This window comes from Sphaerodactylus townsendi, linkage group LG09, assembly GCF_021028975.2.
Source record: "Sphaerodactylus townsendi isolate TG3544 linkage group LG09, MPM_Stown_v2.3, whole genome shotgun sequence".
In the NCBI taxonomy this organism is placed as follows: domain Eukaryota; kingdom Metazoa; phylum Chordata; class Lepidosauria; order Squamata; family Sphaerodactylidae; genus Sphaerodactylus; species Sphaerodactylus townsendi.
This window is the reverse complement of record NC_059433.1, coordinates 26643022-26670729: the sequence shown is the minus strand read 5'-3', so window position 1 is coordinate 26670729 and position 27708 is coordinate 26643022. Positions and strand designations below refer to the sequence as shown.

The window sequence follows — 27708 nt, the reverse complement described above, 5'->3', positions numbered from 1 at the left end:
GACTGCATGGAACATTGTTTATGTCTAATCTCTTTGTAATTTTTATTGAGGGGGAGAGGAGCACTGTGACCTGAAAAGTATGTTGTTGTGCCAGTTGAAGATCAAGAACTCTTTGTAAATGTGGTCAATTACCAACTCTTGAATGATTCTTAGTGGTCATTTCAGCAACTCTGTGAATTCCTACAGTTGTTTAAAAGGAACCAGTGGATTACAATAGCTGTTCTCTCTCATTTCTATACAGCAAGGATTGGACGCCTATGGTCTCAGGACTGGCTGCACCTCTCAAAGCGATGCCAGCAGACCCAATAACCTGCCCCCTTCTTCAGTTCTTCATAAGGAGACAGCAGCTGTGCTCATATCTAGACCATCTTCTTTGCAAGGAGCAGGCAGAAGGCACAAGGAGGACAGCTCAGACATGTGCACAGGGGCTGCCACCTTCTCAATTTTTCAGCCACCACAGGACATTTATAAAGCTGGGTTGGAATTGACACATCCTGTGATGTCATCTGCAAGCGACATAGGATGTTTTTGCCTTAATCAGGTTGGATGTTTAGGCTGCTGTTCCCGAAAAAGCTACCAAGCTGACTCAGAACAACTGGCCACTGCTTCCAACATTATTTTTTCTTGCTTGCGTTTTCAAAATGCAGATGAAGAACGTACCATAAGAAGCACTCTCCATTTGTAAGGTCTGCATATTGCATTTCTCTCAAAAAATGTTTAGTAGAGAATAAGTAAAATGACAAAATAAATGAGCTCAGGACACACTCATAAAAGGCAGCCACTCCCTACAGTAATTCCAGTTTCCTTGCTCTGTTTAGAAACCTGGGATTCAAACCAGTTCATACCAGGACAGAAAGTTATCCAAATGTACAACTTCCTTGCTACTTGGTTATATACTTCAATCTGTTCATATATAGTCTACAGAAAGAGCACCCTCTGTGGCTACAAAATGCTGCCTTGCATACTTTCCCCCAATAATGGAAAGGCAATGCTATAGATCTATCCAGGAATTTAGCTACTAATGAGAGGACATATCAAGTTTTGGGGGGCGAGACAAGCCAGGTTTTGGCAGTACTCTACAAGCAGGGCACTGCCCTATGTGCAAATACTACTGTTACAGATTAACATTTGTTTGCTCAGAAACAATTTCAGACATGTCCAGGTAAGTATGTTTAGGACTGCTGCTGTATTTAAAACATTTCTATGCCATTTCTATGTAGATGGAGGGAATAACCTCTGACCTTGTGAACTGCAAAGTGTGTATTTAGCTGAGCAATGTGAACAAGGAAGAACTGCATGGCCCAGCCCCTCCCCCATTCACTTTGTAGTGGAATGCTGCCTTAGATTTCAAGGTTTTAAGCTCCACTATAATTTCTCAGACACTGCCAATGATACAATCTTCATAAATGACGTTCTATATAAACCACTAAAATCATGGATAGGTATTTCAGCTGCACCTTATCTATCTGTAATAACATCAGCAAGAAGCCGATGGGCTTTTTCTAGGGCTCGCTTCGATGCCTTCCCATCAGCTAATCTGATGGGACGATTCCAAAATATTCCAAGGCACAGGAGAACCTGTGTGTGCGGCTCAGGGGAAGTAGACTCAATGTCACATATCTTACTGCATTGCAAGCTACATGAAGGTGAAAGGAAGCTGTTGATCCAACCATTGTTAACTTGTCATGTATATCCATTCATAGATAACTCAGATACGAATTCTGTAAGAATATTATTAGAAGATCGTGTTTCTGCCATTTCACAGAAGGTAGCTAAATTTTGTATATTGGTACACAACAAGCGTAGTTCCTTATTAAAACAAAGAGCCGCACTGTGTGATGAGGAAGCTAATATTATTTATTAATAGATTTTATAATGGATTTTAATTTATATTATATTTTTGTATAAGTGGAGTGCTATGTATTCACATGTACTCTGATTTTAAACTATTGGCTGGCCAAAAGGCCGTAATAATAAATATCTATCTTCATAAATGACCAGTATGTGACCCTGTGCGCTTCAGCTTATTCTGCCTTTCTTGGAGGTCATAAATACAGGAATACATTATTAAAAAACACACATTTAGAAATACAACTTTCAGAAGAGGGAGAAAAAAATAGATAACACAATATAACCAATATTGAACATTTTTGAACAAATCATTACATATAAGATCTTATATACCTTAAATCTTGTGTGGCCTGATGTTGCTTATTCACATAAACCATGCATCTTTCCCCACTGAAATTGGCTCTCACTGAACTCTAATAACAAAAATACATCCAAGAGCTACATACTAGTTTGAGATACCTAAGACTCTTCCCACAACAACAAAAAATTAGGTCGCCAATTCAAACATACCTGGTATATGATTACCAGTGTTCCCATGTGTGCAACATCAATCTGTGATAAAACATATTGGCAATAACCTTTGAATTAGGTCAGCTATTGTATCATATGAAAGAATGATGCAATTCCTCCCATGTGGTACATCTGACAAAGAAAGGGAGGGGGAGGGAAAGAAAATGGAAAAAATTACACGGCTAATCTAAAAACCACAAGCCCAGTCATATGCAGCACATCTTATCTGCTGATTCTTTCAGACCTTGAGGTGCCAGCCCTTGTAAATGGTGAATCCAGAACACTTCTCTTTTCTGTAAACTTGTTCACAGTTACAGAAGATCCTGCTGTAAGCTCCCCACAGCATAGTTGTTTGACAGTGTGGCCAGATTTTAGATAGTGTTGGACTAGTACTAGTGGAATGTTACATCACCTTAATTTCTTGTGTTCTTGTGTTAACTTATTTATACTTTGACAGATCTGATAGTCATATCAATATACATCAAAGTGGAAGAAAAGCGGGGTTTTGTACCCACTTGTCTCCTGAAAGAAGTCTCAAAGCAGCTTACAATCACCTTCCACCCCCCCCCCCATAACAGTCACCCTGTGAGGTAGGTGAGGCTGAGAGAGTTCTGAGAGAACTGCGACTAGCCCAAGGTCACCCAGCAGGCTGCATGCAGAGGAGCAGGAGGGCGGCAGCGGCTGCACACTGGCAGTTTCACCCCTCTGCCAGGGTAAGTGCCCTGGGGAAGGCAAATCTGCCAAAGCAGCCACGCACTGCTCTCACAGGCAGATTTGCCCTCTCCCCTTTGGATGGGGCCATTAGTTTGTTACAGGCTTATGACACCTCATCCTGAGGTGAAAAGTTAGCAGAAGATGACATCAAACAGCATCATTGTCCTCGGGGAGGCTAACAAGGCACCCTGACCCAAATGCAGCCCTGGATTTACCATTAAGCAAAATAAAGCCTCAAGTAAAGAGGGTCTCATAGAGTCTCTCCCCCCCCCCCAATCTTTGCTAAGTATTGAAGCAGATTTGATAAACATCAGATTAATTTTGAGGATATGATCAAAGCCCACAATTAAAAATATAGAAGAAAACTTTTTGTAGTATAAATACAGTTATAAGTAAACAACAGTAAACATTATTTTGCATCTTTGAGTCACGTAAGTTAAAATGCTGTGCATCTTCAAGGCAAGAAAGCAATGGAATAATAGGTGTTTGGTTTCATACAAAAATGATATTTATTTATTGGAATATACATACACATACATCTGTAAGCAAGCGCATCGGAGGAGTAGCGATGGCAAACACGCTCAGGGGTAATTTTTTTCTCCGTCCTACGGCCGAAAGAAACCTTCCAAGCCAAGGCTCTTACCAACGACCCTATCCAGCCTGCTGCGCAAAGCAAGGGTGAAAAAAAGGACCGTGGTCTCAGAGCATGTGCAGAGCGCTAGAGTCTAAGCAGCCCCGAGGTGGTTTGCGTCTACGGAGGGAAGCGGGCATTTCTCTTCGCTTCGCACCACGCAAACAACTCCCCGCCGCTGGCAGCCAACCAGCCCCTCCAAGGCGCGCCCCGGGAACGCGGCCAACTCGAGCGCACGCTCCTCCGTCCTCCAAAACGCTTGCCCAGAAGTCCGAGCCCCGCCCGGCGGCGCCCACGCTCCAGCCGGCCTCCTTCGGGGGGAAAAGCCGCTCGCTTCACCCGGCGAATGAGGAAGGGGAAAACAAGAGGCTCCCGCGGCCAATCCGCGCCCGGCCGAGAGGCAGAGCCTCCTTCGGGGAGCGGCCGCATTGGCCTGCGCGCACGTGCCCGGGCGCGGGGAGGTGTGCGCGCGTCTTCGCCGCGGAGGCTCAACCCGGCCGGGATGCAGGATGGCAGGCGCGACCAGCACGCCCCACTATAGCACCACGGGCTCCACTCTGCTGCACCCGCTGAGCCGGCGGCTGGGCGTCCCGCTGGATCAGGTGAGCTTCAAGCGGCCGAGGAAGGCGAAAAAGGCGCTCCAGGCAAGCGGCGCGCCCAGCTCTGGAGGCGCAGCCGGGATAGCGCAGCAATGTTTGAAAAAAAAGAGACAGTGCAATTAATTATACATTGCATGAGATATTGAATGTAATGGTGATCATTTATGTTGAGTAAGTTACAATAAGTGGGGTATTTCATGGCTTTATAAATATAAGACATTAATGGTTATATTGGTTCATTGGGTTGTTCTTTTCCTTTAGTTGATGTATGTACCAATCCCCACCCCAACAGACACACTTTCCATTTACTGAAGTCCAGGCGACCAGTTGTGCTCTCTGCCTTCCTCTGGTGGAAAAGGGACATTCATATATTTGGGGGATTGGCTGTGGTATTCTTATTTATTACATTTAATATGTCGCCCCTCCTCTTTCAGGCTCAGGGAGGCTCACAACATCCATAAAATGTACATATAAAACAATAAGTGATACAGTAATCCAATAAAAACATGAACTATCAAGACTGCGTTTGTGGGTGGTTTATACGGAAGAGGGTATTCTTCTCAGAGAAGTGACTTTAGTTCAGTCTTTTCACTGAGAGTCACGTGGTGGTGGTGTTTTTCAAAAAGAAGCACTTCAGAAGCATGTCTAGCTAGGGCCGGTCTACTCAGAAATAAATCCTCCTGAGGTCAGTATAGCTTACTTCCAGGTAAACATGCATAGTAATCGCCCTGTTTAGGAGTGTGATGGTGAAAACGAGATTGCAGTTTTGACTGTCAGGGACCTGTTTCCCTAACAGTTAGCTAACAGTCCCAGAATATTTGGTAAGGCGGCAAGTGAAATGTGTGATCTCCAAGTCTAAGGGAACAATAGTGTGTTGTTTGACTTGTGAACATTAAAGAACAAAGTGCAGAAGGCTGTTTCCTGCCTTAGGAGTATGTGTTGGTTTGGGGTTTCCTATAGCAACTAAACTGATACTAAACCTGGGTGTATATAAGCGTAAAGCATACCTAGACTTCCTCCCCTTTATTTTCACCTCTGTGACCAATTTTGAACTGAAAACTTAAGCTCTGAGCAAGCTGATTCTAACACATGATAATATAGTACCCTTCTACCCCAGGCCTTTTTGGGGATAGTACTCATCAGTACCTGACTACTGGCATCTTTTTCCAGGGAATTGATGGAAATTTGTGTAACCTTATATATGAGTTCTGATACCTTGAACAAATCAAACCTCTACTCTATCCTTCATGTTGGTAGTACTCAGTGACATCTCCAAAGGCAGAACATGCTGTACACAGGCATGGCAAGATTGTCATCTCTGCACTTTGAGTGGAGTGTGTATATAGCATAATTCAAAACATAACATTAAATATTTGAAGGGATGCCATGTCGAAGAGGGAGCAAGCTTGTTTTCTGCTGCCTCAGAGACTAGGACACAGAGTAATGGATTCAAGGGGCAGGAAAAAAGATTCCACCTAAACATTAGGAATAACTTTCTGACTGTCCAGGCTGTTCGACAGTGGAATTCACTGCCTCGGAGAGTGGTGGAGTCTCCTTCTCTAGAGGTTTTCAAACAGGCTGTATGTCATATGTCGGGAGTGCTTTGATTGTGTGTTCATGCACGGCAGGGGGTTGGACTTGATGGCCCTTGTGGTCTCTTCCAACTCTATGATTCTAATGAGACATTCTTTGTCTGAAGCTGATCCCACCGGTTTCAGTGTGGCCCAATCCTAAGTATTCTTTGAATCACAGTTGCAGGCAATCCTATGACATGTATTTACTGGGTCTTTTGAGGTTGTCATTCATAAATTGTTCTTTACCCTCAAATGGTTTCATGGATCTCAGTGGAGAACTGGTTCTGATTCTTACTCTCAAGCAAGCGATATGTGACTTGAGGCACTGTGATTCAAGTTCGAACAATGGGCCTTGACCAGTGTGCTCTCAGAAAGTGAATGCCACCCAATATTCAACCTCATTTGGAACATTGCCAAAAATTAGATGATCGTTCTTGATTTTCCAAAGGGTTACCCCCAAAATGTAACACGTTAAAAATTAATCAATTCTGTATATTATTGTAGAGTTGTGATTTATTTTTGGTAATTTGGGTTTGAAACAGTACATTCATAAATATGCTCACCAGACAGGTTATTAACCTTGGCATCTAATTCTATGTATATTTACATAGCATTAAATCCTCCTGTGACAGATGAGGGTTTTCCTGCCTCTGGAGAGGAAATCAGCCACTCAGGTGAGCCCTTGGGAGTGCTGCTTCACATCCAGTCACCTTCAAGAATGAGGTGAGATATTGGAGGGGATACAGAAGAGCATGGCTGAATTCTACCTCAGGGAGAGAGCAGTGCGTGCTTAGCTCTGGCTCAGGGAAAATAACAGAGTGAAAGATAGTTCTGCCTGGTGGAGCTCTATATCCAGGAGAGAAGAGAGGGCTCGATTGTTAGTCCCGTCTATGATAATGAGCAGATCTTGTACAATTCACAGCTCAATCCAGAGCCTTGGGCAGCCGTGGACAATGCTACTGCAGTGCTGCCCTGCTGCCTTCAGGGAGAGAAGAAAACCCCCAAACCTTCCCCACTGCCGGAAAAAAAAAGTCCTCCAAAAGGGTGCCATTAAGTCCAAGGCCTCCACACACTCCCCCACAAACCCAGGTACGCCTCTGCTGCTCCTGTGCACTCACTACCTGTAGAACACCTGAAAACTGAGGGAGTTGATAGTTCAAGACAGGCCTAGATCCTGAAAGGATGCTGCATGCATCTTCGCAGTAGAAGAAAAAAGGCTTGTCACATCTCCTGATTCAGTCAGATTTGTTCCCAAGTACACCATATGCAGAATTGTAGAGACGATTGCTGTTGACATAGTGCCCAAGGTCTTTCCTTTACCTTGTACTGCTATAAATATTTGTGCTGGTTCCAAGTGAAGACAAAAATGTGACGCTACATAAATAGAGCAAAACTCTACACCTCCCTTTCTACACTCTTGTAACTTTGCTAACAGTTAATGTAAGCACCACTGTGTTCAAGATGGCTTATTCCCAAATGAATGTGCATGGCTATCAGCTCAATTGTATTGCCTCAGGTTGGGCAAGCTACCTGAGACACTGACGGAGAGGGTACTCCTAGAAATAAAACCAGTGTCAAGGTTCAGTATGCTTGAGCGTTTATGAAATTTACATCCAGCCAGGTGGCCCATTGCTAAGACGAGGTGGGTGGCCAATTTGCACACCTTCAGAAATGGGAGAGATTTCCTCAAAAGGCCCCTGTAGTGTCTCAGAGGTCTGTAATGCAGTTTCCCATTTTCTGCTGGGAGTCGTGCCTAGAGGCAGTGGTGCATGGTTGCTATACAACAAGGTAATTAACCCTCACTGCCTTCCTGTGGCTGATTCCCAACCACAAATGTGGTAGCAATCAGGTGGGGAGAATGTTTGAGGAGATGGCAGAGCGTAGTTTTCTCTCACTGCTTCAACCCCTGCTGGCCCTGTTAGGCAAAAGTTGCTTGACAGCACCATGCTCTGTTGACATTCTTGATGCCCCTCCCACAGGAACTAGAAGACTGCCCCAAAGGCCCTTGTAATAGGGATTAAAGGACCATGAAAGAATTGTCACCTTTTTGTTCCAATCGGAGGATACATGTGTGTATTGGTGGACACCCACTTGGAAAAAGGAGAGGTGGCATACTCAGTGGGATGTTCCTTTGGGGAGCATCTTGCACAGTGTCCTCAAAATCTAGACCCAATCCTTTATAGACAGCAACTGGAACATGTGTGGGCTTAGTTATGGCATATGATCAGAATTTCTGCCTTCTACTCTTCAGGGATACTACTGTTTGCACCTAGCTAAAGACAGCACCAGAACACAGGGGTTGACTGAGAACTCTTTCTGAGCATTAGGAGGCACATGTGTGCTTCTGCTTGTGGCCCCTTCCGCACATGCAGAATAATGCACTTTCAATCCACTTTCAATGCACTTTGAAGCTGGATTTTACGGTGCGGAATAGCAAAATCCACTTTCAAACAGTTGTGAAAGTGCATTGAAAGTGCATTATTCTGCATGTGCAGAAGTAGCCTCAGTCAGTATTTCATCACCTATGGCTAGACTTGGTTTGTGGCATGTTTGCCCACAAGACCATGCAATGATTAATTCTAGGGACTGATTATTCAGGGAGTGTTTTAAGAAGCAATTTATACGCACAGGCTGCCTTACTGATACTGTGTCCCCTCAAAATCAACAGCCATGTTATGTAAGTCCCATACAAGTAATTTAGCTGTTGCAGATATGGGACCAAATCTTGCACTATTACAGTCAATATAACCATGACCACAAATGTGTCTAATTACTCCGATTTTTTGGCAGGAGCTTTGAATGTATATTCCTCCACTAATCAAGTGATTTTATCTCTTGGATATAAGATACATTTTTGTGGGGAAAAGTTAGTGCAAAAAAAAAAGAATAGTGCTTGTATTATAAGATAACTGACTTTTTGTATTATTTCTAGCTGAGCAGCCTTCGCACACACCTGCTGCTATTTTCTACACTTCCTCAGCAATGAGGAAGTTTGTGGTATTTCCTGTACCAATTGAAGAAATGGGTTATGCTAACACTATTCAGATTATACTGCAAGATAAACAGAGAGGAAAACATCTGTGGTAGTAGACTGGGGAAGCAGAGTAAACGAGGACATGCTAACCTTGATCAAGGATAGGTTGATTTACCTGATCTTAAGTTCAACTGGAATCCCAGTGGTCAACCAATGTGTTTAATTTTTAAAAGAACCCACCATACTTTGAATCTATGAAGTAAGAAATCTGTGATGAATGAACTTGGATATGCGCTCTTACTTTGATCTTCAAGATCAAATGCTTGACAGAGATTATCGGAAGAAACTCAGTAATCACTATGTTTATTTTATTCTAATCAGAGATCTACACTATGTCAAAATTCAGAGCAGGACATCAGCAAAGAGCCTATGTGGTACAGTTTGCTTCTACAGTATGGTCTATGGCCATAAACAATAAAATATTACTCTATTAAAGCCTGTGGCTATAAACAATAAAATCTTACTCTGTTCTACTCACTATAGTGTTTGCAACAACTAGCATGTGTTGTTACAAGCTGTCTTTCGAGCTAGCCACTAGTTTCTCTAAACAGTGTGCTTGCAGAGAAGGCATACAGAAAATGGCTTTTCCTAAGACACAACGGAAACTTTATCCACGATATTTTAAATTGTTGTCCTTTAAGCCTCTTTTTCTTTACGTATGTGATGAGAGTCTATTGAGTAAATCTTTAAAGATTTTATCTTCCTGTTCTTTGTTATGTTTCTAATTCTCCTTGGTTAAAGCAGAGTAAAGCAAGCATCTCTCTGGGCAGTCTGGTTAAAATGGAGCAATATGAAGCAAATTCCAGAAGAAGAGCCATTTCCCCGCTCCTCCTGTGCCTCTCCCTCCCTCTGTCTTGCTGTGTATGTATTGCTGTTGGTTTGATCAGCGTGAATGGAGTTGACCTAAGGGGGATGGGATGCAGAGCACTTGGTGAAAAATATTTAACATTCCCTAACAGCTGTGGGTACCTCCTCATGGGGGATAATTGTTGGAAGGTGATTCCCTGATGGGTCCATCAGAGGTCAGGTAGCTCTAATCCTTTCCAGCTGTGGAAAGAAGCAGAAACCTCTAAGAAACACCAGCACTGAGTTTGTAATACAGAAAGATATTACTGTGAGTTGCTAGAACCCTTTGGGGGGTGCAGGATCTTTTCGGAGCATCTGATATGGGGGAAGTGCTGTTTTTGGATAGCCAGTGTTGGGATGTGGTTTAGTAGCAATATTTTGTTACTGTAATTACATTTAAAAATCACTATGTTGGAGTATTTTAATCTGGAGGGATTACATATTTTATGTTTTAGTGCAGCTACGAAACTATGTGCTGGTCTTGGGCTGCATTAAAGGCTGATTGATTCATATGACGTAGTGGACCTTCTGTTCATTGGGAGTTCTTCTTTGCCCCCAACTTTGGTTATTTGTAGAGTTGGTAAGTAAAGCAAATATTACAAAATGGTGTAAGGCTTTCTTCTCCATAGGGAACCAACTCAGCTGGTAAGTTCTGTCCTTGAACTTGTTACCAGAAAGGAAGAGAGAGAGAAACCAGCTACCAAGAGCCAGGAATATGATTAAGAAGAGTTGGATGTATATTCCCCCCTTTCTCTCCTGTAAGGAGACTTAAAGGGGCTGACAAACTCCTTTCCCTTCCCCACTCACAACAAACACCCTGTGAGATAGGTGGGGCTGAGAGAGCTCAGAAGAACTGTGACTTGTTTAAGGTCACCCAGCTGGCGTGTGTTGGAGTGCACATGCTAATCTGAATTCCCCAGATAAGCCTCCACAACTCAAGTGACAGAGCGGGGAATCAAACCCGGTTCCTCCAGATTAGAATGCACTTGCTCTTAACCGCTACGTTGCTGCTGCCCCCAATGCTGCTTTGCTTTCTAGGATCCTAAGGTACTGTATATAATTCCTGTTTGGTTCTGTTTACAAAAAGAAAGTAATATACATGGAGAATTTCTGTTAGTTTTTAGGGTAGTGGAAATGAAAAATCCACTGGGATAGCCATATTAGTTTATTGTAGCAGAACAAAACAAAAATCAGGAGTGGAAAAGCATGCCAAGGTTAAGTTTCTGGAAGATATGCAAAACAATTTGAAATTGTAACCACTGATGTTTCATATGTAGTTTTGGAAGAGTCCAAAGGAAATGAAGCAAACATTTTAGTGGCTTGTATCATTCCCTGTCAATCTCCTACCGCCCACACTGCCTCAAAACAGTTGTAAGATTTAATCACCTCTGTCGCAGGACTGTTGGGTCAAGCTTTTAACCTGTTTTTGAAGGACAAACGCTTGTCCTTTGGAATGTTCCAGAGTGTGTCAAATGTCAGTTTTTTCAGGCTTCCGTGAAGGAGTATATACTTGGTTGAGGCTGGGCACCTCCACCCTAGTGTGTAGTAGGCACAGTTGAAATAGACCATGCCTTTATCAACGTAATTGGAACAGAATGCAAACATGGCATCTTAACAATGTTTGCCTAAAGGTGTTGCCTTCTCACACGCTCTTGAAAGAAGGCATTCACTTAGTGAGTTACCTCAGTCATTTGTTGTGAAAAGAAATCACATCGTTTCTTTTCTTGACCATGGGGTTTGCGGTTCTTATCTATCTGGAGTCTAATCTGATTTTCAGGCACTATTTAAATAGGCATCTGGTTGATTTGTTGTGTTATTTGGATATATGATTATAGGGTTTTTTTTCCTTCTTGCTTTAGCGATTTTTCTGGCTGTTTGGGTTTTTTATATTTTAAAAAGTTGATAATGTTTGATCACAGGAACCTGTAGATGAGGGGCAGCATATACTTTTAAAGAATAGTGCATTTGGGCACTATTGTGTAACAGGAATCCTGTTAGAAAGATTAATGTCAAAGCATGAAAATTGCAAGCTGTCCTGCAGATGAAATTCTAAGAGAAGGGTGGGTATCTGTCTAGCATTATTATTCTTTTTTTAAAAAATGGAGTCCCTGTGATCTGCCAGCACATTTTAAAGCAGGAGGACTAATTTGATTCATGTTTGGGATTCTGGGAATGTACTTTTGTTCAAGAATATGAATGATACTTTTTCAGACTTCCTTGAAGGAGTATATACTCCTTCAGTAGATCCAGGGCTGTCTAGTCCAGTATTCTTTAATCACAGAAACAGTCACTTGGTTTCCCAGAAATTGTATACTGTGGTCTCCTTTTTGTCCATCCAGGTTCTAGGGAGTTTCATAAATATGAAATAGTAAGGATGGCAACTTGTTGGCATACCAGAGTGCTGCCATCCCCCACTGGTGGCAGGGAGTGGGGGCTGGCTTCCCAACAGCTGTACTAAGCCCACATCCCAGCTGTGCTGCCTTTTTGTTCTAAGTGGTGTTTCCAATTCACTCAGTACCTTCTTTCCTCAGTGAGTGAGAGGAGAATACGAGCTCTAGACCCACTCCCTGAGGACAGTCATAACCAGGAAATCATGTCTAAATAGGGCTTTGTTACAGTAGTCGTCAATCTGTAGGTTGGAACTCTTGCGGATGTCACAGAACTCTATATGTTGGATCGTGAGGCCTTGTAGAGCTGCCATTTTTGCAAAGGTCTGCTGTTAAGCATGTGCAGGCAAACCTAAGGCCTCTCTTTGCAGAACTGCTGAGACAAGCATCAGTGAAAGAAAAATAGGGCAAAGCAATGTGCCAGCAAACCAAAAAAAAAAAGGGGGGGGATGTCAGGTGACAGCTTTATTGTTTTGTAAAGCCCCTGCGCATTTTGCTGTACAAGCTTCGTCAGGGGTATCAGAGTTCTTTTGTTCTGACCCTCTCTACAGAAGAGGCATCAGGACAGCTGGGCAAGGACACTCAGCATGCAGAGGATTCAGAGCTGTGCTCCCCACAAAAGCTGTCCTTTGACCCTTGGCCAATTCCCTGCCCTTGCCATCCAGTCATCAGTTTTTCTCACACGCTTGCCACATGGTGCTCCCCTTTCCAGTGGGGTCATAAGGCTGGCTCCTCCTCCTCCTGTCATGTGACCCCCCTCACATTACTTCCTTTCAGGTGCTTGCAGCATGGCGGGTCCCATGCAGAAAAAGTTGTGTTTCAAGTCCTAAAAGGCTGAAGTCCAGTATCTTATCTTACCTTTTAGTTTGTTATGTATCATAAATCAGACTTACCAAAATGTCATTGAACTGAAGATTTAGCTGTTTGTTGTGGAGCTGTACAAAAAGTCAGTTAATAAGTACAGAAGCGAGCTTTTATATCGGTCATTTTCAGATAATTTTTTTTGCTGAATTTTGTGTCTCCCCTCTTTAATCTCTCGTTTAAATTATTCATTCAGCCTTAACGATTTTGCTATATATTTCTTCCTGTTTGTTTTGGTTGCTATGTAAAATCCTTGAAAAGGCTGACCTAGCTGTTGTTGAGACAAACAAGACTGGTCTAAAAAACTGAGGAGGGATTTTGTACTAGAAGAGATATACAGTCGTCCCTTCCACATCACAACTTTCCCCATCATGGTTTGATATATCACGGGTTGGCATTAGAAATTAAATGGGAATGGGGTTTTTTGGAGTTTTGTGGAAGCTGCAGATGACACAAAAAGGCCAGCAGACGACACAGAAAAAGTTCAGAAACTCAGAAATGCATAACATATAACTGTAGTATTGTATATCAACATATTTTATCTTTTAATACCATAAATATGTACAATTTATTTTAAAAAAGTTAAAAGAAAATAAAAAATTAAAATCAGTCTTATTCTCTGGTATGAAAGGAAGGCCAATTTTTAAAACGTAGATTTCCAGATTGTAGGGGGAGTCGTGGCTTTAACCCCAGCAATGTGGAAGGGATAACTGTGTCTAGCTTTGTTTCCAACTTCCTGAAAGTTTGGTTTCTGGAGAGATAGATTGTCTCCCCCGAAATACAATAGACTAGCCTTTTCTTTGTTACTTGTATAAAATCTCATACTGCAAAACAAAATTAGATTCATTTGATCAATTGTGACAAGCATGCTGCAGTCCTGAATACATGTTTTGTGCAATAACAAGTTGGTGGAGTGCAGCTGTATTAATTCAGGAGCTGTTAATATGGTGCCATGCAGCATTGGTGTGACTGTTGTCATATCTCTTGTGGAAGGGTTTTTTCACAGGTGTTATTTTGTCAGTTGTGTGTCTGTACTACATTTTTTTTCTTTTCTGCATGTGTTTTGCACCATATACTGGTTGCTTCCATCTTTCCCAGCTGTTTCTCGGGGGGGGGGGGGGGGTTTGAGCACTTTTAAGTACTCTGAGAAAACCTGGGGAGAAAATTTTTATTTATTTATTAAACTTATAGGCCGCCTCTTCCCCGAAGGGCTCGAAGCGGCTCACAAAATGGCTGTTCTCCAAACAGCAACTCAAAACAACATAAAACTTAAACCTATTAAACCCGTTAAAATTTAAGCAGCAGTTGCTCACAACAAATATAAATAATAATTGAAAAATTGAAGAGACTCCTGCAGGGAGTGAAACATTCGTGGGAAACATCTCTCCCTCCCCCCCAACACACAAATAGTACAGGCATACAACCAGTGGAAATAACACATGTGAAAAAACGCTGTGTGTATTACCTTGTGTGTTATTGTTTGTTATTGTTTGATTATCTGTGTACTTTGGTTACATTAATAAATAATCTTAAAATTTCTGTTGTTCTGATGCCGTGGACACAATGCATTAAAAATCTGAGCAGCTAAGTACTAATCTAAGAATATTTATACTATGCATGCCTAAGAGTTTCTGTCAGCATATGAAATGTTTATGAACTTTTCAGGTCACCGTATTGACTCAGTCCAGGGAAAGAAGAGGCTTTGCCAAAGCTCTGAGCCACAGCATCAAAAAATCTCTAACTCAGATTCCAAAATGTGTTGAAGTGTGTACAGTTTTTAGGACTGATGGAAAGAGGGTTGAGTTGTCTCACATGTACCCCAAGTTGAAGCTCAGTAAGGAAAAAATAACTGTGATCCCTAAGTAGCACAGGAGAAGCACAGGGTATGACACTTTCTAAAGCTCTCCCTATCCATGGGATAGTGGCAGAACTTGGTTGGTTCTGACTGAAAAAATTAGGAACAACTGTGTTGTATGCAGTTCTATTTCACTATGAGTTGTTGAGGTGCAAAATTCCATCTGGATTCAAGCCATCCATTCATTCAACCTGCCAGTAAAAGTGGAAAACCATTAAGAGAAACCATAATTACTGTTTGTTTTATTTAGCTAACATGCAGCATAATGTTTAATTCTCCAGATTTACTTTTTAATTTGAATATTTTCCCTCTTTATATTTTTGTTGACTAAGGATTCTCCCCTTTTATGTTTTTGTTGACTAAGGACTTTGTAATCGATTCTGCAGCTTCACCACAAGGTCTGTTAGTAATTATTCCTCTAGCTACTTCATAGTGGTAATCCACAAAGAACATCTGTTTCAATTTTAGAGTCCAAATCTCAGAAGGGTTTAAAATAGGAGAGCAGCAGAACAGTACTGAATTCAGAACATTAGCATATTTCGAACCTATGCATGAAATAAGGAAAAACAAATATGTACTAACGTGAATGCTTTCAGATCAATACATACATACTTTAATCCCGTTTTTCTCAGTTTTGTTTAAAAAAACCTCCCAACTTTAAAATACGGTATGTGTTACACAAAATATTTCATAGTATTGTAGTCTTGCTACCAGTGCTGTATTGTTTTTTCTTCTTCAATGAGACTTTACATTTTGTCTGTGGGCCTTGATCTCATGGTAGTTTCTGTGGTAGCTTCGGGGCTACATAATGCATGGTAAGTATTCTGCATGGGCTGGGAATATTTCGTGTGCTGAATACTTTGTTGTGAGGAAGAAATATCTGGCTAGCCTCAATCAGAGCCAGGGTGGTGGAACTCTGTCAGCTGACACCAGGGTCCTGGGGGATCTTATTCCAGTCCGCAGGGCCTGCAAAATGAAGATGTTCCACTGGGCCTTTGGTTGAGGCAGCTACAGTTTTTCCATGTTGCTGGCCTCCCCATCTGCCCCTTGTTTTCCCTTAACCCTTGTTTAAATTGGTTATGATGGGTGGGAGACAAAAAAACTTTTGGGGCTATTCAGAACCTAGAAATAATACCTGAAGTGATTTATTTTGTGGTCGCCATCTTTAAAAATTGTATTGATGAAGTTGTGGTTTTAATTTTTTTTCTCTGTTTGCTATTTTTATGTTAACCACCCTTAGCCCAGCTTTGGCTGGAAAAGGGCAGGATAGTACAAATTGTGCTCCTGTAGAAAAAGATCACACCTTCATTTATTGGTATATTAGAAGTGAATCCAGTGAATTACCTTTTCTCTCTTGCCTGCGAGATTCAAGTTTGAATGCCCACTCTGTCATGGAAGCTCACTTGGACCAGACATTATTTTCTCATGTTTCCTTTTCAGAATTTTCATCCATTGTTAACTGACACTTGTCATGGGGAACCTGTTCTGTTCTTATGGTAGTGGAATTAGTTTTATTTAATACTCAGGACATGACCGGCTGCTGCTTTGCCTGTGGCCTGCCACTGCTCCTCCCCCAATATGAAAATTTTCTCTCAATACTCCTGTTCCAGAGTTTACAGTTACTGGCTGTTAGTGTTCCTCATGGAATGTACATTAATCACTCAGCGCTATATTGTTACAGTCTTAGTTGAATCACAGTTTTTGATAGCAAACTGTACAGGGTCTGAAATCTAGTTTGTTCAATGATAGAGGCTATAACAGTGTCAATTCAGGGCCAAAAATGTACCAGTTTAACAGGATAGGACATTCCCAGCGATGTTCAGATTGGAACCTGGGAAGGGCAAGGTTTGGGGAAAGGAGTGGTGTGTAATACCTTGGTGTCTACCTTCCAAAGCTGCCATTTTCTCCAAAGGAACTGATCCCTGTAGTCTGGAGATCAGTTGTAATTCCAGGAGATCTCCAGACCCCATCTGCAGTTTGGCAGCTGTATGTGTACACCTTAAAAGTTTACGAAGAAGTCCTCTTTTGTAAGTTAGATTGGCTGGAGTTTCTCACTGGAAGCTTTGTGTACGGAGTAAATATTTATCAGGAGCACCTGAAAATTTCTTTGAATATCTGGATGGGAGAAAATCTCCATGACGTCTTCAAGATCACGTAGCTGAGTTCTTGCTTGACAGTAATGGCTGCTGGCAGACAGAGGTCAGATTTCAATCTTCGTTTCATTTTCCCTCAGGTTAATTTTGTTGCTTGTCAACTCTTGGCACTTTTGGCAGCGTTTTGGTTTCGCCTGTACTTAAGCCCCAGTCGTGCCAGTCCTGGTGTCCGCCATGCATTTGCCATCATTTCTGGAATATATTTTGCTGTGTTCTGCTTTGGTTGGTGAGTATTTGTATTCTGAATACTTATGCAGTTTATTAGAACTGCTCATGTATTTTATGTTAAGTTTTTAAGGTTATCTATGTCCCAGCTCAAAATAACTTGCATCATACACGAGTGCTTGGGCTGCTTCCCTTATGGCAAGGGTTCTCCATGTTGTTTTAATCACTGCTGTAAATTCTTGCCAGAGCTTCCATGTGGGGAGTTTTCTACACAATTTCTTTCAATCCCCCCCCTCCCCCGGGCAACTTTCCCCTTCTACACATGTTTTTCAGCCATTCTCCATTGGCTCTCATGGTTGTCATGACTGGTGAAGTGTTCACTGCCCCTTTTTTTGGCCTTTTCGCTTCACACCTGTGCTATAGCGCTGTAACAATTCTGTTAAAATTTGAAAGGGAAATAGTTAAGTGGCAATCACTCACTATAGCTCTATAGCAATGATAAGGTTTAAAAAATCCCTAAAAAACAATTTGGTGGTGTAGTGGAAGGAAAAACAAGTGTCCCTAAGGTACTGACAGCAGGAAATGGCACTGATGTGGGTGGAACCTATCCAGGGCAGGAAACTGCACACTATTTGTTACTACCGCTAATGCACTTGGACTATCTGCTTCAGAAATGATTGGGGTAAAGAAAGTCTGATAGAGTGTATTGAGAGCAAGAAAAACTTGGAAACAAGATGATTGTAGCACTACATCATGTGGAAGCTCTGTTTAAAAAAAGTGTTCCATTTCAAAAGCCAAGGTGGGTGGAAAAATCTTCATAAGGAAACAGCCTTTAAAGCACCTTGTCAAAAGTCATTAGAGCATTTTTGAAGACAGTATTTGATCAATAGAGAGTTGATTTAGACCAGTGGTTCTCAACCTTCCTAATGCTGCGGCCGTTTAATACAGTTCCTCATGTTGTGGTGACCCCCAACCCTAACATTTATCCATTTTACAGATGGAGAACACTGATGCAGAGAGTCTTAGGCGACCCCTGTGAAAGGGTCATTTGACCCCCAAAGGGATCCCGACCCCCAGGTTGAGAACTACTGATTTAGAGGATTATGCTTCCAGAATTTCATTTCTATTTTGGAAGCTAACTGGCTGACTTCATCCCTTCCCCCCCCCCCCCCACAAGTTACAACTTCTTGTCACCCCAGGGCTGGTGGTATACAGTTTCATGTTTCTGTCTCTCCCTTTCTATTTAAATCAAGTTACTTTACAAAGAGTTTTGTTACACCTGTTATCCTGCATTGATATTTGAATATGATTATTGTTTTGCTTCCTACTTTCAAGGTACTCCATTCATATTTTTACGTTAGTGATGTTGAGCTATGGCATCATGAAGATGGCCAGTGTTCCCAACATTCATAGGTAAGGTTACGTGGCTGCAGCAAGCAGTTCATCCGTGTCCAATATTCTTGTCATTTTTCTTGCCTCAGTTTCTCAGATCAATGGTTGGCCACTTACAGCTTTTCCTGTCCAATCTCTGAGCATCCAGAACAATTCAGATATGTAAATTCAAATCAAATTTATTGATTATAATATGGTAATTGATCAGGAATTAATACAGATGGATAACTACATTACGTATTAAATACATTATATAGGTCAGTGCATTACAGTGTTAGATTTAGTTAAAAACATTAACCCATAAAAATGTATAAATCCCTTAAAATAATCTAGTGAAAAAAGCAGTATTTGAGAAGGTTTAATTCACTTTATTGTGGCAATATGCCTTAATCCATCTAAATTGCTAATCAAGAATATTTGGCAACTTTATGAGTTAGCTCCTGATTCTTATCTGAGAGGACTTAAAGTCTATAAGTTCTCATACTACGTGGAACATCTTGCAATGGTAGCGAACCTTTGGCACTCCAGATGTTATGGACTACAATTCCCATCAGCCCCTGGCAGCATGGCCAATTGGCCGTGGTGGCGAACCATAGGGGCTAAATTCTGCTGTTGTATATGCTACAGATCTTACACTCAAGTCATACTGTGGAGACTCCATATTCCCATCCTGGCAGAGATGCATGTACATTCAGCTATAGGGGACTTCATATTTTCCCTCAGTAAAATCCAAAGGCAGAACATTATATCACAGGAGGGCAAGTGCTCTCCTATGCTCTGCATTGGTGACATTAGAAAGGTAAGGGATTGGGGAGAGCTTGTTGAGTCAAGATATGTCGAAGCAGGGATTTTTAATCCTGTTTAGGATCTTTTGAGCTCTAAAACTCTTAATTTGACACTTCTTAGCTCATTCATATCCATATAAAGCAAAGTTTGATGAGAAAGACCATAATAGCTTAGTTTCTTTTTAGAGCAATTTGCCATGGCACCATAATTAAATCTAATAAGATTAAACAAATTATGTTTTGCGCAATAACCACCCCCTTCTCAACATGCACTGCTGGATTCAATATGTTATTTGATAGTTGGAGAATTGTTCTCAAAAACTTGGATTGAATTCTCTCCTTTCCATGCTAGAGAGACTGGGCAATGTACACAGTGGCCCCCTTTGTGCCAGAAAAATTTCTGTATAGCACAAGCACTTTTTTGAACATTGATTGTGATGTTTTTCACATTTCTAGAACCTGGAAGACCACAGATATTTATAAAATGAAACCTGTTCTATTGGGGTCCAATTTAGCTGCCATGAATGGACCCTTGGCTTATTTGCGGATACTAACATTTTGGTCTTTGCATAGTTGACTTCTAGATAGTTCTTTTAGCAATAGTTAGCTAATGAGTGCAAGACTCTCCTCAGACCAATCAGTGTCCTTGATAAGAGGGCTACGTCATCTGCTTATAACAGGAGCAAAATGTGTTCGTCAGCCAATTTTGGTGGGTGGTAATCTAAGTTCTTACAGTGTGTTACCATATCATTTACACAAAAAATGAATAAGAGTGATGCTAAAATGCAACCCTGCTTCACCCCCTTTTCTGTTCTTATGGGGCTGGCAAGATGACCTTGAGGGTTGTATTTAACTCACGTTACAGTGTTTTCATACAGTGCTCGTATCAGGAAAAGAAATTTTTAGCGACAGAAGTTTTGCTTAGTGTTTTCCACAGGATATCCCTTGATACAGAGACAAATACATATTTAAAATCTAGCTGCATAAAGGGATACTGTGACATTAGAAAAGTATTTATAGCTGGTTGAAAGAGTTAATGGGAACATCTGACACTTCAGGAATTAAGCCTAGGTGTCTTAGACCTTTCACAGGTCAGAGAATCCAGATGCTTCTCCTTTTCTTCTTTTGTCAAGAGCTAGCATGGTGTAGTGGTTAAGAGTGACGGACTTTAATCTGGAGAACCAGGTTTGATTCCCCACTCCTCCACATGAGCAGCAGATATTAATCTAGTATACCGGATTTGTTTCCCTGCTCTTCCTCATAAAGCCTGTTGGGTGACCTTGGACTAGTTACAGTTCTCTCAGAACTCTCTCAGCACCACCTTCCTCACAAAGTGTCTGTTGTAGGCAGGGGAAGGGAAGGTGATTGTGGGCTGCTTTGAGACTCCTTACAATAGAAAAAAGTGGGATAAAAACAACTCTTCTTCTTCATCATCAAGTATCATTGGGAGCCAGGGTTTGTTGTTAAGGTTTTTGATTACAATTTTTGTTAATTACTTTATTTCATGTAATTAAATATGTGTGATTCTAGGTACTCTTTTGTAGTAGCTATGGGATATCTCACTCTGTGTCATGCTAGCCGGATATACATATTCAACTATGGTATTCTCACTACAGACTTCTCTGGGTAAGTAGCAATAATACTTTTATTATCTATGTGTGTTTTTTCAGCAGTAAGCAGAAATGTCAGGTAGTCTAGTGGGCAGATTTAAAACTGATGATTTAAAAAAAATTGTGACTGGTAGAGTTCAGAAATGTGCCATAGCAAACACAAGAGCAAGACAGATTCGGACGGTCCGAAGGGTGCTAGTCAGTTTTTTAAACCTCATTCAATTCAATATGGAACCTTTACTGGCATATAAGTTTAAACAAAGTTATTAAAAAAAAGACTTGAGCACAACAGGTGTCAAACAGTCGACATTAAAATAACCATAGTGCTGATAATATAAAATTAAGACTGTTTAAGAATTACAGAGCAAAGAAATTTAGCTGTCTGTTCAAGAACATCTGTGACTTCATTATTTAAAAGAAATACAGTCTTTTCTTGCTCAGTAAGTTCACTGCTACCCAGAAATAAAGGTTCAAGCAACCTAATCCTAGCAGTGCTGTACAGGGGGCAATGAGGTAGGACGTGATCAACTGTTTCTTGACTTTTCATCTTGCAGATGCACAGTCTTTCATGGTGAAAGATCATAACTTTCATTTATCTCATGAGTGATAACAATCCAAAGCTTTTGTTTAACCCATAAGAGGCCAGAGTCATAAGCTTCAGGATCTACTCTTTCACTTCCAGTGGCGTAGCTACCTTGGGGAAGGGGGGTGTGCGTCGTAACGGGCGCGCGCCTGGGGGGGCAGTAAAAATGTCGGCCAGCAGGGGGTGCCGTTTTTAGGCTAGTGACACAAAAATTTCAGGATATCATCCGGCGACACTCCTGCTGATACCAGCCAAGTTTCGTGAAGTTTGGTGCAGGGGGTCCAAAGGTATGGACCCCCCAAAGAAGGTGCCCCATCCCCCATTTTTTCCAATGGGAGCTAATAGTAGATGGGGCTACCTTTTGAGGGTCCGTAACTTTGGACCCCCTAAACCAAATTTCACTAAACTTAGGTGGTATCATCTCACAAACTTCACTAAACTTAGGTGGTATCTCCTGCTGATACCAGCCAGGTTTGGTGAAGTTTGGTTTGGGGGTCCAAAGTTATGGACCCCCAAAGGGGGTGCCCCCATCTCCCATTGTTTCCAATGGGTGCTAATAGTAGATGGGGCTACTTTTCAGGGTCCATAACTTTGGACCCCCTTAACCAAACTTCACCAAACCTGGGAGGTATCATCAGGAGAGTCTCCTAAAGTTACCCTGACATTTTGATGCTGCTAGCCTAAAAACTAAGCCCCCTGCAGGCCAAAAACAGAAAAAACACTAAAAATGCAAAAAACACAAACGAACATGGGAGGGGGGCAGCAAAACTTCGATTTTGCACTGGGCTCAATTTCCCCTAGCTATGCCTCTGGTCACTTCTTTCAATAGCCCTTTAACACTGTGACTTTCAGATTTCAAAATAGCCCAGGCTGTAATGTCTGTTGAACCATGGTTATGTTCAGGAAAGTGCTGATCCAAACGGCATCTTTAAAAAAAAATGTGTTTTTTTTGTACTGTTTCCTCAGGGTTTTGCCAATTTACAGGTTCTCATAAAGACATAATATACACTATCTCTTCAGAGTTACATGTATTAAAATTAGTGAGTGTGTATTGTCATGTGGATTAATGAAACTTATAAGTTTGCAAAATGAAAAATTTCCACAAGAAGAAAATGATCTGTAGTTGGACTGAATCCCAGCAGGAATGCTTTGTGAATTTATGCATCGATGTGTATTACTATGCACCAATTAATCTTTCAGATTGGATGTTCTTTTGAATGAGATGATTGCTTTCTTGTGACACATAGGAATATCATGCAATGTGTTTTAGTTTCTGTAAATGTTCTTTTTGAGGCTGACCCTTATAGGATTAAAAATTAGTCTGTGAGTGAGTAACCCAATGCCAGGTTTTTTCTTTGTAACCAGCCTTCCCTACTTCAAATAATGGCCTTGGAATGAGCAGATTGTAACACCTGATGTAGGTAACATCTTGTTGCCAAATTCTGTTTTAAAATCATAGCCTCCCTGTAGAAATCCTCTAGATCAGTACATTTTCTCTTGTGGATAAGTACAGTTTCTCATAATCCTGGGAAACTGGCTGTATGGCAAACTGTCCAAATGGTGTGAATGGTGGCTAGCTGTCATTTCTAAGAAATTAATTTTTGCTGGTATGTCTCTTATATAGACCTGTCAATATCTTTCTCTCCTTGATAACCATAACATTCCACAGCAAGAAGATTCCATCAATAGAATGCCATCACAGGCAATGATGATGATCAATAGAATGTACAAAATGTTCTTCAAAAAGCCACACACATAAGTTGCCTATCTTTTCAGAACAGACAGGGTTACTAATCTGAAGGCTTTACTCAACTGAATAACAAGTCATTTTATGCTAAGGAAAGGTAGTCAGCATTTCACCCCTGGCTAGATATACAGGATGAGACCATCTGGATTGAAATACGTGAAATACATACTAATGAGAGAGTTCGAAAGACACGGAGCCAGGAGTTGGTTAGGATCTGTCATAGTTTCCTCAGCCTGCCCGTGTCTCCTCCTTCTATCAATGTATGCTGCAGGGCCTCACCAGATTCTGGGGAGAGTCCAGCAAACTGGTAGGAAGAGGTAGAGAAACATAAGTGACCCATGGAAGATGAGCTGGAGTGGTTGCTGGCAGGAGACAACCAGAGTAGGCTGGAGGGAAGCAAGCCGAAGTTGGACGGACTCAGGCAAAGGGGCTGCTTAGGAACGACAAGACAGATGATGCCAGAGGCATCAGTGAAGAGGCACAAATAGGATTTCCCTTTCTCACAGGCTCCCTTCTTGTAGTAGCTAATTATATGGTATAAATTTTCCTAATTGTTTGAGTTGTTTAGAGATTAAAATATTAGCTAATTTTTTATCTGTTTTTGCATTTAAAACCCCAGAAGTTGTACTGGTAGTGCTTTCTTTAATTGCATATCTTGTTTTTTTATGCCAAGAGGATTATGTTGGTAAGTAGTTCTTTGTGCATTTTTAATGCTTCCACAATTCCTGTCATGTTTGATTTCAAATAATAACAAAAGCTGATGGTTCTGAGGGACAGTAATTGATGTTGGAACAAATCTAGCAAAACGAAGACTCCCTAATTAGTCTATAGCATCCTTGTTCTTTATCCTGCATCCTTTTTTTGTTGTTGAAAGAACAGGCATGTTGTGCTTGCATCTTGTTCCAAATTGTGGGTTGGGCACGGGAGACTAACTGGTCCTCTCAAAACATTGATGGTATTTTGTTGTTATCATTTTTGATAGATTTTGGGTGGTACTGGGAAGCTTTTTCAGAATATTTCATGTATTCATATCACTTTCATTCTTACCAGAATTATCTAATGAAGATAATTGTTGCTACTGTTTATGGATGAAAAACTGAAGCTAAGGGTCAGTGTACACAGTTGAACTGCACTTTACTCTCCTGCAAAATGTAGCACTGGAAGTATATGGGTAGCTTCTGCTACCATTTATCTTTGCAGGTCACCATTTGGCAGCACACTCTGTTGTATGTGTGTGTGTTGTGGCAAAACGAACCGAGTTGTAATGAATTTGTCACAAAATTTATCTTCATCTTCAGGATGTGAGCCTGAATGCAAACATATCTTAATTTGCAAAGGACACCAAGACCACGGCAAACTTCCAAGAGAAGGGATTGAAACAGCTATTAAAAATGCCTTGCTATGAGCCCTTGACATGGTTATTACATTTTACTGTTAAAAAGCACATTCTCTGAACCACAGTGGGGCACAGAGTTGGATCTGAAGGTGGTTTCTATTGAGGGAAGGGATTTTTCCCTTCTCCTGTCCCAGTGCAGCTTGAAATGCTCATTAAAGTACTGCTTCTACAGGCTAGGGGAACTGCAGAAATAGAAGTGGTGAAGAGATGGGATTCTGCAAGGGAGGGGAAATCTTTATCAGACCACCTTTGCAAGATTTAATCAGTGGAAGAGGAGCTTGTCCAAGCTATTTGTGGAAAACCCAGAATATTCAGCTGTGTGTGAAACATTATTATCCCATGTTCCTAGCTGTTCAGTTTGGCTTAGAAATATTACATTTAGATAGTAAAATATTTACAAGTGGGGGAACTGCACTGATGAACAGGATAATCCCTTCTCCGTACTATTGTTTTTTAACTTTTGTTTTTTCCCATTGGCTCTTTCATTCTTCATCCCTTGTGGGCACTTGCCCCCCCCCCCCTGCATCTTCTGCATCCTGGCTGAATCTTCTTTCCCTTCCCATCTTTCTTTTCCTCATCCCTCTCATAGCTCACAAGTTCTTTTTTTGCCTTACACCCTCTCTTCATTCCCCCCTCATAGCCCCCACCTCTTCTCTTGAACTCTGTTTCCCATTACCTCTTTTGAAAGAAAAACACAATGCAAAAACCATAATAGCATCCCTAAATTTCTCCATAATGTTTTATATCCCTTGCAATATATAATATTTTATATTGGAATTTCAGATGATCTGAATAGCTTTAAAAGGGGCTTGGACATATTTATGGAGAAGTTGATCCTGCATAGGTGTCAAACTCACGCCCCTCCAGATGTTATGGACTACAGTTCCCATCATGCTGGCAGGGGATGATGGGAAATGTAGTCCATAACATCTGGAGGGGCGCGAGTTTGACACCTGTAATCTATGGCTACCAATCTTGATCTTCCTTGATCTGAGATTGCAAATGCCTTAGCAGACTAGGTGCTTGGGAGCAGCAGCAACAGAAGGCCATTGCTTTCACATCCTGCATGTGAGCTCCCAAAGGCATCTGGTGGGCCACTGCAAGTAGCAGAGTGCCGGACTAGATGGACTCTGGTCTGATCCAGCAGGCTCTTTCTTATGTTCTTATTATGAAGTATAATTGTTTTTGTGGTTAGCAAGTCAGGCTTGGACCAGGAAGGGACAGGCTGAAGTTCCTAGATAGCTATGAAACTGCTTGGGAAATTGTAGATTAGACCAGGGGTAGGGAACCTGCGGCTCTCCAGATGTTCAGGAACTACAATTCCCATCAGCCCCTACCAGCATGGCCAATTGGCCATGCTGACAGAGGCTGATGGAATTGTAGTTCCTGAACATCTGGAGAGCCGCAGGTTCCCTACCCCTGGATTAGACGAATAGTGACTTATCCAACTCAGATACTTGGTTTGTCCTGCTCTAAGTGTCTTGGAACAAGGATGATATATGATTGTGAAATATAGTATCAGTTGGAATATATATATATATCAGTTGGAATATATTGAAATTAATTTTATACCATGTCAATTTTGATATCTTTTCCCCATTCTGTATTTTAGGCCACTGATGATTATAACACAGAAGATAACTACTCTTGCTTTCCAGTTGCATGATGGTAAGGAAAGTGACATCTGTCCTATTGTCTTCTTTAAAGTTCTTCAAATAGATGCGGCATTTTTAGGCAAAGTAATTGTTTCTTCCATTGGCCAATATCTGAAGTTGCCCTATTACATTAGGGTTTATCTGCTTTTCTCTTTCAGTTAAAAAAAATACATTGGCTGAAGTTCACAGAGGACTGTAACGCTTTTGCTCTGCTGTAGTAGAAAAGTATTACAACATAGTAACCAGTTCTAACTGTGGTCTAGTATATAGCGTATGTTGGAGGTCCCCCATCTCCTTAAGGCTTTAGGTACTTGAACGTGGAGTGGGAATCACCACAAAATGGCTGCTGGGGTGGGGGGCAGGGACAATCACAAAAAGACCTTCATGGCATACTGAGGATAATAAAAAAATGTTGGCAGCTTATAAATCAAACATCCTCCTATGATGTCAGCAGCTGTTTCTGAATGGGTACTTCCTTTTATTATTATTGTAGATTTCACAGCTGCCAGATCTTTAGCTGGTTGTTGGCCTTCATTACAATTCGAGCCTCACCCAGAGGCCTAGGAAGTTGTAATGTATCGGCGTAGTATTTGTGCGGATCCCAGCAGGGCTGCCTCCTCCTCCTCCTCCTCCTCCTCCTCCTCCTCCTCCACTTCTACTTCTACTACTTCTTCTACTTCTTCTACTTCTACTACTACTTCTACTTCTACTTACTTACTTACTTACAACCTTTCCATAAAATATAGCAAGTATAGGAAAAAAAAACTTTAAAAGTGCAAAATCAGAATCAATGAAATCTAAAAATGGTGACAGCAAAGCACTCTGGTGCCCTTCCCTGGTTTCAATGGGCCTCAAAGTTTTCCTTCTCCCACCTGTCCCAACAATTTGATCAAATAACAGGAGGGAGTTAGGGGCAGATGGGGAGGCCAGCAAGATGGATAAGAACCATAGCAGCCTCATCTCTGGCTTCCAGGCCCTGCAGAACTAAGATCCCACAGGGCCCTAGTGTCAGCTGACAGAGAGTTCCACCAGACTGTAGCCAGAGTTTGCAGACACAGCAATGATTCCTTGGCATTTTCCGCACTGACCATATATCAGTGGTCGTGGACCGAAATAGAAACATCCCAGTATGTATGATCCCAGATTTCCCCCGGGATATTATGTCCATCCAGAAAACGCCCTTCTGCTACAGAGAGGCAAAAGGAAGCTAGGGGACCTGGCAACCTTAAGTTTGTCAAGCATGCAGAAATTTCTGATGAATGGCTAGCCCACAATAGCCCTTCACAAGACTATATCAAATTCTTTCATCTCAGTATCCTGGAATTATAGTGCTGTGAGGGGGTGGGCATCAGATGTACAC

General features: G+C 41.5%; 1 protein-coding gene across 2 annotated transcripts in view; it reads left to right on the top strand.

Moving 5' to 3' along the window:
- Positions 1-4060: 4060 nt before the first annotated feature.
- Positions 4061-27708, top strand: part of MBOAT1 (membrane bound O-acyltransferase domain containing 1) — a 38113-nt gene continuing 14465 nt past the window's right edge. The window contains exons 1-6 of one of the 2 annotated variants that reach the window (XM_048508366.1): positions 4061-4308; positions 17096-17241; positions 18516-18593; positions 20888-20983; positions 23971-23982; positions 26306-26361. In XM_048508366.1, coding sequence (XP_048364323.1) covers positions 4216-4308; positions 17096-17241; positions 18516-18593; positions 20888-20983; positions 23971-23982; positions 26306-26361 — 481 coding nt within the window. In that variant the 5' untranslated portion in view covers positions 4061-4215. The remainder of the gene's footprint in view (positions 4309-17095; positions 17242-18515; positions 18594-20887; positions 20984-23970; positions 23983-26305; positions 26362-27708) is intronic. The other variant, XM_048508367.1, reaches the window with a different exon arrangement.